This window comes from Lactuca saligna, chromosome 5 (assembly GCF_052625555.1).
Source record: "Lactuca saligna cultivar CGN05327 chromosome 5, ASM5262555v1, whole genome shotgun sequence".
NCBI classification, from domain to species: Eukaryota; Viridiplantae; Streptophyta; class Magnoliopsida; order Asterales; family Asteraceae; genus Lactuca; species Lactuca saligna.
The window spans coordinates 127,000,275-127,012,692 of NC_136421.1; the positions used below are offsets into that span (position 1 = coordinate 127,000,275).

The following is a 12,418-nucleotide window of genomic DNA, read 5'->3' on the forward strand; positions in this document are numbered from 1 at the left end:
CCATGTAAACTTATAAAAATATTCAATACAAAGGTTGTAATGCTTTGATCGCTACTATTCAATTGTTATGATACTGTACATGAAGTCATCCACCCCCAGACGTTTCTGCCGTTCTGGTTTGGGGGTGCGACAGAGATCACCACGACGTGGTATTAAGTCTTTTCTTCTTCTTCTTTTGGTTTAGCTCCCGTTTCCTGCTTCTAGCTCCTCGCATGCTTCCTTTTTATCCCGAGCAAGTCTTCGTTGCTACAAAACATATTTCAAACATAATAAGTATATATATTTTTTCCAAATTAAACATGATTATAGCTAAAAGTATTAGAAATATGCATTAAATACATAGTTAAATATGCATATATCGTCAAACAAGGTCTAACCTTAGTCTACACTTTATAACTAGCACTTTGACTAAAAGTCAACCTAAGTAAAAAAGTTAACTGTCAAAGTCAACTTCTGAGAGACACCACGTCGTGACCTCCTATTAGTCATGTTGTGGCATGATAAGGCCAAAATAATTGTGTATCCCTCCCCAACCAAGACGTTACATCGTGAAAACTGGGTCTTAATAGCCTAATGGATTAAGCCATTTTCCATCCATTCCATGAGCTCCAAAGCTTAGATTTGATTCTTCCTAAGGTCTTGATAGATAAAGTTTACAACATTATCCATTAAGACATCCCAATAAGCCAAGATCTCAAAACCTAGGTCCTTAATGGCACCTTAAGGCATAAAGTCAACCATTAAGCACTTAATCCCTAAAGTCTCAAGTCTAAAACTTCCAAAAGGGTTCTAAGGACCTTAATGATACCTAAAAATGTAAACTTTATGGACATACATGCTCCATGCATGTCCTTCCCCAAATCTAGGCCAAAAGATGAAATATGACCTAAAGTTCATGCAAAGTCCCCAAACCATAACCACATACTAGATCTATGAAATACAATGTTCTTAGGACTCAGAAAAATCATAAAGTTGCAACCTTTATCTCTTTTACTCATTCCAAATTCACTAATGAGGTAAAATATGACATACAAGCTAAATCCATGAAGCATACAACAACAAGATGAGAGTTTGAGGACTTACAAAAGTTGTACACAAGTACGACGATGGATTGCTTAGAGAAACTAAGCACCAGAACTTCTTCTTCTTCCTTCAAAACCACCAAAAGCTTGCAAAAATGAGATCAAAAGCTCCAAGAGGGTTAGGATTTGGCTAAAGGGTCATTTGGAGGTAATGAAGGCTGAGGGTGGAGGAAACCCTAGCCATCAATTCCTTTAAATAGGCCTAAAGCTCGAAAAATTAGGGTTTTGCCGCAAATCAGGTGTCACGTTGTGACACTTAAATGAGACCCCCAACTTTTGCGACCATGTCATGATGTGACGGTGCTTCCCTCACGTCGTGACCAACACACAACTCATATTTTATTCAAAATTTCATACATCAAGGATCTGGATGTTACATAACATTTCCTGATTATGGTTGGGGAAAAGGGTAAAAAGAGATAGGTTAGGGTGCTGGTGGGGGTTGGGGTTGGGGTGGACCCATACTTTCGTTTTACTTTTTTTTAATTATAAAATAATTATATTTAACATTAAAAAATGAAAAAAGAAATGAAATGGGTAAAATAGTATTTTCAGGTTTTTAGGGACAAAATGGAGCAAAATCACATGAATTTTATAATTTTAGACCTTCCATAGGTGAAAATATTTTAGACCTTATATATCGTTTTTGGTAAATCACGAGGACAAATTTTACAGTTTTATCAACAATAAAAATATTAAATATTAAAAATTATAATATCATGTGTAACATTTGAAAAATGGATAACAACTTAAAAGGGTAATATATTTTTCGATTTGAACACATTTGGTTACTAAGTTTTTTTTTTCATCCACATTTACCCATTAAACTTGTTAAATTGTATACATTCAATCATTATGACTGACTACCCCTGGTTAGCCAGTAAAGATAACTTAATATGATAATATATTTCATACTTTGTACACATTTAGTCCTTAAAGTTTTTATACACATTTAGTCCTTCATATTTTTTTGTTGCAAAATAAGTAATTTTTATTTTTGTACTAATTCAGTACTTATTAATGATTTATTTATGTTTTTCTCACGATATATTACGTAGTACAATCATTAATGAGATGTTTGAGGTTTTTGATGCTTAAGTATTGAACGAGTAAAAAACAAAAAAGACTTATTTTGAAACAAAAAATATTAAAGGCTAAATGTATACAAAAATATTAAGGATTAAATGTGTACAAAATGAGAAATATATTAACATATTAAATCATTTTTCTCGACTAACCTTAAGTAACTGATCATAAAGACTGAATGCATACTGTTTACCAAATTGAAAAAGTAATTATGAAAAAAAAAAAAAAAAAACTCAACCAAATATATACAAATCCAAAAACATATTATTTTATTTATTTATTTATTTATTTTTAGTCATTATCTTTTTAAAAAGACATAAATATGCATAATTTTTGTAGTGTGGGAATGGGATATGGTAGCCTTGTAGGCGCCAAGCATGATGGATTGGTTAAATTAATTGGGTGGTCGTGTCCCCATCGCGTCATCCTCACACCACATATACGTACACCCACGTGTATCTCTATATAAACGATGCCCATCTTTGACGACTATAATTAGGTTTTCTTCGTCACCAACAATAACATACGCATCAATAACATTGCTAATTTACTCAATAGGTTAATCGGTGGGTGGGGGGTCTCTTCTCATCTTTCTCCAATATCACGAGCTCTGGAGTTAGGCCTTTGCCCTCCTGTGGCTACCCTAAGGTTATGCCGTTTACCCTACAGGTATCTTCCACCGTTTCCCCCCTTTTTGGGTTTCGTATTCGATCATTTCGTTTTGTTTTTAATTTGTGGAAACCAGATCTGGATTGTTTGTGGTTGCTTTTCAATCGGGTTGATTAGATCTGGTTTTAGGGTTTTGTTTGTTTAATCTATTGGCGTTTTTATGGATCTTTTAATGGGGGTTTCCGCATATATACATCATATTTAGCGATTTTTTTTTTTCTGAGTTTGATATCCGGAAATTAGGTATTTTGGTTTACAGCTGGATTCGTTAGGAACAATGGAAATAAAAAATCTATCTACAAACGGATCTCTAAGATGGTCTTATTTTCGAACAATTATTCATGTTTGTATATGATTCAGGGTCTATTTGGTTTACATTCATCAAATGTTTCTCCCTAGTTCTGATAGTTGTAATTCACTAGAATTATCGCGATTGGGGATTTGCTTGTGATTGGGGGAGCTTGATTTTCATCTCGTTTATCTTGCAAGTTTTTATGTGTTATCTCTTTTCTTTCTCATCTTTCTTTAATCGTTGCACCCACTTGATCATCTTCTATATTCTTAAAATATACTTTACGTTGCTACCTTTATTCTCTACCTTTACAATAATACATCATATATATTATACACACATAAGCATATAATATGATTCAATAATGCAACTTTTGGTATCTATTCAAATTACAAGTTGCTTTCCACAACCAGATTACCAATAATGGGAAATCATGATTCTCTATTTTAGGTAAGAATCTTTAGGATGATTATTCAGGTTTCTATTACAATGATAATCCTGTGATTACTTTATAGTCTCCATCCTCATGATGAAACTGATAAATCTCATCTGCTGCATGATATGATTGATATCTCACTTACATTAAACTAATATCATTCTTTCTTTTCAGTTTGAAAAGGTTTTAATTTCCTCTGAGACATGGAGCAAACATGCCCTTGGTCAGATTGTTTCAAGAATCAGGCTTTCTCATTCCAAAAAGTGCTCGATTGGCGTTCTCTCATCCCTAGATGTTTTCTTCTTGTTTCCTTTGTTAACTGCACCTAGTGAGCATCCTCCTGTCTACAGGCGTAATGCAAGTTTGTTATGAGATAGGTGTTGGATCTTTAGTCAACATTGACAAGTAAGCTGGTCAACGTTTTGACAAATTGCAATTTATAAAAAAGTTTTCATCTTGTTTGTACTCATGTCCTTTTTCTGAACGAAACCAGTGCACTTCCAATACAGTAATCACTTTTAAATCTTCCAAGATCATCTACTGAGGTAAAGCTTCAAATAGAGCATCTACAGTGTATGCTGACTAAATTACCATTTTACCCCTGTGTGGTAGTTTCTAACACACTTGTCCATTCCATCCTTTCTCAATGCAGGGCTGAACTTTGTATGTACATGATGAATTTTGCATTCACTGTTAATTACTAGATGAGATACTGTTTAGCAACACTCCTCTTTTCTAATGGGTACCAACTAGATTTACAAAAAATTGGCTGAAGATTTTGCAACAGAATCCATAGGGGTAAAAAAGTCATCATCAAGATTTCTTTTTTGGGTACAAAATATAAGCTTAAGCATATCAAGATGCCCTTCACTTCTCACTTCTTATTGCTTTCTATGCCTTTTGAAAATCTGGGCATCATCGATCCGGTGTCCATAAATAAAACTTTCCATCAGAAGCTTTTCACTCTTCTTTTGCTCATGCATCAAGAAAGTTGATGTTGGATAGTTTATTATTATACTATTATCTAGTTTCTTCTTCTTCTTCTTCTTGTTCTTCTTCTATAGTTGTCTAGAGATTAAGTCCATTGTTTCTTCTTCTTCTTCTTCTTCATCTTCTTCTATGTTCGTGTCTGTTCTTCGTAAATAAAGGTGCTTCTAGCAGTTGCATACCCAAAAATGGAAAGGTGAGTTCATCTCTTGATTTCTTGATTGTGATTTTAGGGTTTAAATGATGTGAAATTGTAACTAATATGTTGGATTTGTTGTTGTTTAGGTACAAGGTAATCAAGGAAGTTGGTAATGGATCTTTTGGGGTTGTTTGGAGGGCGTTGAATAAACAAAATGGTGAAGTGGTGAGTCCTTTGTATAACTTCTTGTTAATTATAATGAAAATAAGACAAAATTACATAAATGGTCCCTGTGGTTTTCCAAAAGTCACAAACTCAGTCCTTGCTAATTTTTTTTGATGAAAATGTCCAAAACTTGCGTGAATGGTCCTTTTTGCTAACACCATTATTGTTCATCCATTATTGTGAGGGCAACTTTGTCTTTTCAAGTGGCAGAGACCGAGTGTGTAACCATGGATAAACCATAGGGACCATTTATGTTCTTTTGTCTATATTTATGTTTATGAGTTTGTGGCTTTTCCACCCCTTTGCTTTTTAAAATGTCACTTTGAACCCTTCACGTTTTTACTTCTAAAATCTATAAGTAATGATGTGATTATTAAAGTTTACTTATTATCTACACAGGTTGCGATTAAAAAAATGAAGAGGAAGTATTATTCATGGGAAGAATGCATAAATCTGAGAGAAGTAAAGGTAACAATTAACAGATCATGTAATTAACGAAAAAAATAACAAATCTTGTATTGCATTTTAATATAAACTTAATTTTTTTTTTGTAGTCACTTCGTAAAATGAATCATCCAAATATTGTGAAGCTGAAAGAAGTGATCAGAGAAAATGACATCTTATACTTTGTGTTTGAGTACATGGTATGTAGAACAGAAGAAGATTTCTTGTTATATCTTTTGTTGACTTTTCAACTCTTATATAATAATATAATTTTATTTATTTTTTCTCTTTGCAGGAATGCAGTCTTTATCAACTTATGAAAGATAGACTGAAGCTTTTTTCAGAAACTGATATTAGAAATTGGTGCTTCCAAGTTTTTCAAGGTCTTGCTTATATGCATCAACGTGGTTTCTTCCATCGTGATCTTAAGCCTGGTGAGATTTTTTTTTAAAAAAAAAGTTTACTTAAAATTACAATAGTGCCCTTGAGTAGAAAATTAATTAATTTTTTTTTTATTTTTATGTTGCAGAAAACTTTCTTGTTTCTAAGGATGTAATAAAGATAGCTGATTTTGGTCTTGCTCGTGAGATTGTTTCCCAACCACCATACACCGAGTATGTTTCAACCCGCTGGTGAGTCGAGGGTATTTTGGTCTTTTTGCATCAAACATGGAATTTGGTTTTTAGTTTTTTCAAATTTTGCTGAAAATGTGGATGGTTACAGGTATCGTGCCCCTGAGGTTCTTCTTCAGTCACCAACATATGGTTCTGCAGTTGGTGAGTAAAAACTTTATATAAAATACAAAATTTTTAAATTATATAAAAGTTTTTATAAAAAATACATTCTTGGAAAATGGAAATCATAATATAATAGATATGTGGGCAATGGGAGCAATCATGGCTGAACTATTTACTCTCAGACCACTTTTCCCAGGTTCAAGGTGTGTGGTGTCCACTTCTCTCATATAAATAATTTTTTTTTATTGCATAATGAGTTTATGAAATTTATAAAAAATGTAAAATTTTCAGTGAAGCGGATGAAATTTATAAAATCTGCAAAGTGATAGGAAGCCCAACAGAAAGCTCATGGGCTGAAGGACTTGAGCTTGCAACTACTGTCAATTATCAATTTCCAGAGGTTAGTTACTTTTTTTTTTTTTTTTTTTTTTTTTAATACTTTTTATATTTTTTTTAATAAAAAAATTAACTTTTTTATTTTTGTTAGCAGCTTGCAGGCGTAAATCTCTCTGCACTCGTACCATCTGCAAGCAAAGATGGAGTCAATCTGATTTCAGTAATAATTTGTTCCCATAAATTTTTTAAATTTTATTTTAAAAAAAAATGTCAACTAAAATATATTTTTATTGTTATGCTATTCAGTCACTATGTTCTTGGGATCCATGTAAGAGGCCAACAGCCATGGAAGCTCTTCAGCATCCTTTCTTTCAGGTAAAACCTCTCAATTTTTTTTTTTTAAATTATTAAGAAAATTTATATTTTTATTATTATTATGGGCAAAATTGTAATTTCTTCAAAAAATCTGCAGAATTGTTACTATGTTCCACCTTCTCTTCGCCCTAAATCCACCATTGCTAAAACACCTCCATCTGGTTTGTTCTCCCTCTCACAACTCACAATTCTTGAAGTTTAATGAGATTTTATTACTTTCAAGTAAATAAAAGAAGGGCAAAATTGTAATTAGTCAAGTTGTTTTTTGCAGCTGGCTTAACTACAAAAAGAGCTGTGGAACAGAAATGTGCCAAGAAATATCCTCTACCCAATTCCAAGCCAAATATTACTCCGTCTGCCAAAATGCATTCATCTCTAAATTCAGGTAATAATAATACTAATAATATTATTTAATTAATCTAATTTGTTTTTGTATATATATTTTTATGTTGTGATTAATTTAAAAGAAAAAACAGGTGTGCAACGAAGACTGGAATTGAATCGACAAGATGGAGTAAATGAAAAGACAAATAAGATCTCATCTTCCACCAAACAACAACCAAAATATCAGCCACCCATTAAAAACAATATTAATAATCCAAGTAAGAAACTATTTATTTACTTACATCTTTTTGATATATAAGATTAATTAATTGATAATAATTTCAGGAGTAGGAGGGGTGTATATGGGAAAAGGAAGAGTTGGTGAAAAATTTGGAAACATGACGATTGGAAGTGGAAGAGGGAAACCTTCACCACCACCAATGAAGGCTGGAATGGCAAATGGTAGATCCGATTTGTTTTCTGGAAGGTCACAGGGGTATAGTAGCAAGGTGGCAGGATAGCTATAAATAATATTGACATATTTACCCCTTTGGTCTTGTAATGTGTTTGGGGTTCAAAGGTCAACTCTGGAAATAAGTGGTTTGGTTTTTTATGTTTTAAAACTGTCATGTCGTGTCGTGTCGTGTTGGTTCTGTTTTTTCTATATGAAATTATGTTTGAATATGGTTTCAAAACAAGAGAATTTAAAGGTTTAGAAAATATTATTATATGAAGGGAATAATAATAATTAATCTTCACTCTTTACCAAATAAGTGAAGAAAGAGATTTATATGTTTGTCTACATTTCCTCTTATACAATGTTGTAACAATTTTCATGATTATCTGTTACTATTTTGCCACTATATTGGTCAACCAATCTTTGCTCCTCACAATAGACCTGGCAACAATTTGTGTTTGCTGTGTATACGTGTCAGAACACTGTATGAATTGTAAAATGTGTCTTTGGCATCAAACATGAGCACATGTAATTAATTCAGTGTGATGCGACATGTGACATGATATAAATAAACATGTTTTTTTTTTTTTTTTTATTTTTTATTTTTATTTTTTATTTTTTACTATGTTACATGAAAACACTGAAACATAAACTTACATGAATTTAAATTGTCGTAATTAATCCATTTTTACTATGTTACATGAAAACACTAAACATATACTTACATGAATTTAACTTGTCTATATTTTTTTATACATGTATATACTTGTAACATGCCGATACAAATTTAATTTGTGTCTATGTTTAAAAAGATAATTTATTTTTTAAACACATGCCGATACAAATTTAATTTGTGTCTATATGTTTAAAAAGATAATTTATTTTTTACATGTTTAAAAGGATAAATTTGTGTTTCACAATTGTAAAACACAACATGAATTTAAAATTTGTATCAATAGACATGAAAAACAAATTTTTAAATCCTATGCATAAAACTTGTGTTTGTCATATCAATCGTGTTGTGTATCAAATTATCGGTCTACCTCATCATAAAACTTGTGTATCAACTACTTACAATAGTTGTGGGTTGACTTGCTTGGAGGACATCTCCAAACCATAACAATCTCCTTTTTAGTATTTCTTTTAATGATTGACATAACCTCTAATATATTATTAAATATCATTTTTGATATCATATCCAACGATGTTCTACTGCAGGTCTAATGTAACATAATCTTAATACCAACTTCCACCTTCCTCTTAGGCTTCACTCGTTAAAAACTCGATTCGAGATCGATTTTAAGCAAGCAGAGCTCGAGCTTAATATTAGGCTTGTTTATTAAATGAGTTCAAATTGATGGGGTTGGTAGTAACCATTTTCAACCTTTTCTCTCTCAACTTTTACCACATGCATTAGTACCTATATATTAGGATTTAAGTTATTGTTTTAGGATTTTAGTTATCGTTTTAGTAAATGTTTTAATATTAAAAAAAACTTCGTAGGTGGGTGGTTTAAAAAAGATAGATTCGTTATGTTACTCTTTGATGGTTGGTAAAGATGGAAGTGAAAGGATAGAAAAATGTTCATGTGGCACATAGGTGGCAAGAGGGATGGAAAAGACGCACTCCTCCCACCATTAAACGACTGCTATTAGTTAGTTTAGACTAATCTTTTGATTGATTGTGGTTAGTCGGTTTGAACTAACCATTAGGCTTAGTCGGTTTTAGCATTTGGTTAGCTTGTAGTATGTTTGACTTATTTTTTTTTTTTTAAATTTAATAAAGTAAAAAAGACTTGCATGAATATCCAAGGCTTCATGGATTCTCTTGATGATATTATCCATATTGGGTCAATCGATCGGTTGGAATTTGGAAACTAATACACTGATATGCAACTTCTTTAAACGTATGTAAAGAACGACTATCAATGTGAGTTCTTATATATACTGTGCATATATGTGAATTTGAATATTCACAAATGTACGTATATACACAATGTATTTATATAGTTTTCATCATATATTTTTTACCTACAACTGGATTAACGTTGTTTGTTAAGTTATTTTTGGACAAATCAATGTTTCTTAATACACTTGGATTATTGATTTTTGTTATTCATATTTAACTGAGAACCAAACAAAATAACCTAAAAACCAATTTACGCAAACCTTATTTGGTGTGGTATTGTGTTTATTTATACACTAGTTTTTTATTTATGAAGTCTTACCTAATCTCAACCAGTCTTAAACACAAATAAGCAGTGTACCTAATCTTAAAGTAAGAATAGTTTAGATCAAATAATTCAAATGTTAATTAATAATAGAAAAGTAAAAGGTGTTTGTGTAAACAAAATTGAACTAACTTTAACGCTTAATTAAACAACGAAACTAAAGAACTAATTGGAAACAATAAATAAGAAGTACTTCCACTAGAATACGAATACACCATGTTTTTATGTTTTATTTATTAGAAGTATAATGGATTAATGAATTGATTACCGAATTGTAATATGACTTGTTATATTGATCGGATTTCCTTTTATTAATAATTAATGAACAACTAACACAATGATCATGCAATTAGTAAACACATAATTAATTAACTATATTCGAACTATGAACGATATGATCTAGTGATTTCGTGCCAATGATCATGCCAATCAATCTAAGCATAGCATGGATACCTAATGCTCTCTAACACAATCAAAGTCATCGATTAATATTATCTAACCTTAGGCTTATTGTAACACCCCTAATCCAGCAGACAAGAAAGGACAGGAAAACCCTAAGTCAAGGAGTCAACTCGTCGAGTCTAAGGAAGAACTCGACAAGTAGGAGCGAGTTCCGTGTCGGGGATTAAGTGGCCGACTCGGTGAGTCTGGTCTGGTTTGGGAAACCTTAATTTCGGGACTTGGTTCCCTATTTAAGCCTCATATTCTCATCCCCTCAGCCTCATCTTCAGGCCCCAGACCCCAAACCCTCACCCACGAAACCCTAGTGCCTTTCTTGTGAGTGTGAGCCATTTTTGGAGTGTGTGTGGTCTACTTGGAAGCTTGAAGAAGGAGAAAATCTTGTAGGAATCAAGAAGGGGATTGCAGATCCAGAAGTAGCTTCTCAATCCCATCACTTTCTGGTAATCAAGTCTTAACCTTGCTCATCAACCTCTTAGATCTCCTCATGTCCCTTTTGTTTGAGTTTTGGTTCAAAAGCTAGATCTATGAGACAAGGATGTCCCAAGCTTAGATCCATTCAGATATGGAGCCCCTAGGTGTGGCTAAGGCATAAAGGTGCAAACTTTATGCCATTAGGATGTCCCATGCAAGCTTAAAGAGATTATCAAGGCCTTTTGGAGCCCTAAAGGCCATGCAAGGAAGTAAAGTCCAGGACTTTATGAGGTTATTGGATGTCTAGAGCCTAGATCTTGATTTCCTTATTTTGGTTTGGAGTAATAAGGGTTTTGGATCATGGAGCTATGTCTTCCTAAGTATAAGGGCTTAATCCTTTAAGATTATCCATCAGGACGAGGAACTCGACGAGTCCAGGAAAGGACTCGACGAGTTTAAGCGAGTTGTCCCGTTTTCTGGTTATGGGTGAACTCGGCGAGTCAGGGGAATGACTCAGTGGGTTGACTCGGTTTGCCACGAGTTTGGATTAGCCAGGGAACTCGGCGAGTTAGGGGATGACTCGACGAGTTGGTTCGCGGTTGTAGGATTCTGAGCTTTTGACCAGCGAGTTGATGGAGCAACTCGGCGAGTCAAGTCAACCTGGAAGTGTTGACTTTGACCATGAACCGTTGACTTTGACCAAGTTTGGCTAGGGTAGAATTTTGGATTATCATGGTATAAATGTTGTTTGGGTATTGATAGTTTGGGAAGCCGAAGGGTCAACAGTTCAGAAGTGTCAGTTAGTAGTCAGAAGTGTTTAGCGAATCTTCAGCAGTGTGAGGTGAGTCCTCTTCCAGTAGGACCAGGTCTAAGGCCACAATGCCGGCCCGTTTAAGTAGTTGTAGTATATCGGGGTGAGCCCGATGCCCGGGTAAGCCCGATGCAGTTTATATGTTTCCAGAATTCGGTCCGATGCCTGGGCGGTCCCGAGAAGTAGTTATGTATGCTTGATGTCTTCATGATTCATGCATGTTTATGTGTTATGTGTTATATGTTCCAGACTCCGGTCCGATACCTGGCCAAGCTTGATGCAGTATATGTGATTATGTTATATGCTATGTGTTCCGGGGTAATCCCGATGCCAAGGCCAACCCAATGTATGTTAGTTATTATGCCATGTGTTATGTGTTCTGGGGCAAGCCGATGTATGCTAGTTTATATGTTATATATTATATGTTCTGGGTTTCGGTCCGATGCCAGGGCAACCCGATGCAGATTATGTGATTATGTTATGTGATATATGCTATGTTATGTATGTGCCGAGGTAAGCCCGATGCCGGGGTGAGCCTGATGCCTGATGCGGTCGGATACCGGGGTGAGCCCAATGTCGGGCAGGAGTCCGATGCCGGGTAAGCCGATGTTAGGATTCGTCCCGATGCAGTTGGGAGTAGTCCTGGAGTAATATTTATGTTATGTGTTTATGTTATATGCATTGTGTATATGTTTATATGTGTACCAGATTACGGTCCGATACAGGGTAGGGCCCGATGCAATGGGCTAGGCCCAAGTTATGTGATTATGTGTATGGTATGTGTTAGGTTGGGGAGACTCACTAAACTTCGTGCTTACAGTTTTAGTTTTGGTTTCAGGTACTCAGTTTTCAAAAGAGGAGCTCAGGAAGATTGCAGTGCACACACCATTTGTTCAGCCTGGGATGTTTATACTC

At 34.0% G+C, this 12,418-nt stretch overlaps 1 protein-coding gene across 3 annotated transcripts; it reads left to right on the forward strand.

The window, feature by feature from the left end:
• Window positions 1-2,568: 2,568 nt before the first annotated feature.
• LOC145047780 (Protein kinase superfamily protein) lies at window positions 2,569-7,814 on the forward strand. 3 transcript variants are annotated; one of them, XM_078996135.1, is made up of 18 exons: window positions 2,569-2,837; window positions 3,740-3,970; window positions 4,059-4,110; window positions 4,218-4,748; window positions 4,838-4,916; window positions 5,316-5,384; window positions 5,471-5,560; window positions 5,656-5,794; window positions 5,890-5,992; window positions 6,084-6,136; window positions 6,234-6,300; window positions 6,389-6,497; window positions 6,585-6,653; window positions 6,740-6,808; window positions 6,906-6,969; window positions 7,080-7,193; window positions 7,276-7,410; window positions 7,478-7,814. In XM_078996135.1, the coding sequence occupies exons 4-18, from the start codon at window positions 4,741-4,743 to the stop codon at window positions 7,651-7,653; spliced, it is 1,344 nt and encodes a 447-aa protein (XP_078852261.1). In that variant the 5' UTR covers window positions 2,569-2,837; window positions 3,740-3,970; window positions 4,059-4,110; window positions 4,218-4,740; the 3' UTR covers window positions 7,654-7,814. The 3 variants fall into 3 exon arrangements, with proteins under 3 accessions (XP_078852261.1, XP_078852260.1, XP_078852259.1); XM_078996134.1 differs by lacking the exons at window positions 2,569-2,837; window positions 3,740-3,970; window positions 4,059-4,110; window positions 4,218-4,748 and having other exon boundaries at window positions 4,819-4,916; window positions 7,285-7,410; XM_078996133.1 differs by lacking the exons at window positions 2,569-2,837; window positions 3,740-3,970; window positions 4,059-4,110; window positions 4,218-4,748 and having other exon boundaries at window positions 4,819-4,916; window positions 6,588-6,653.
• The last annotated feature ends 4,604 nt before the right edge of the window (window positions 7,815-12,418 follow it).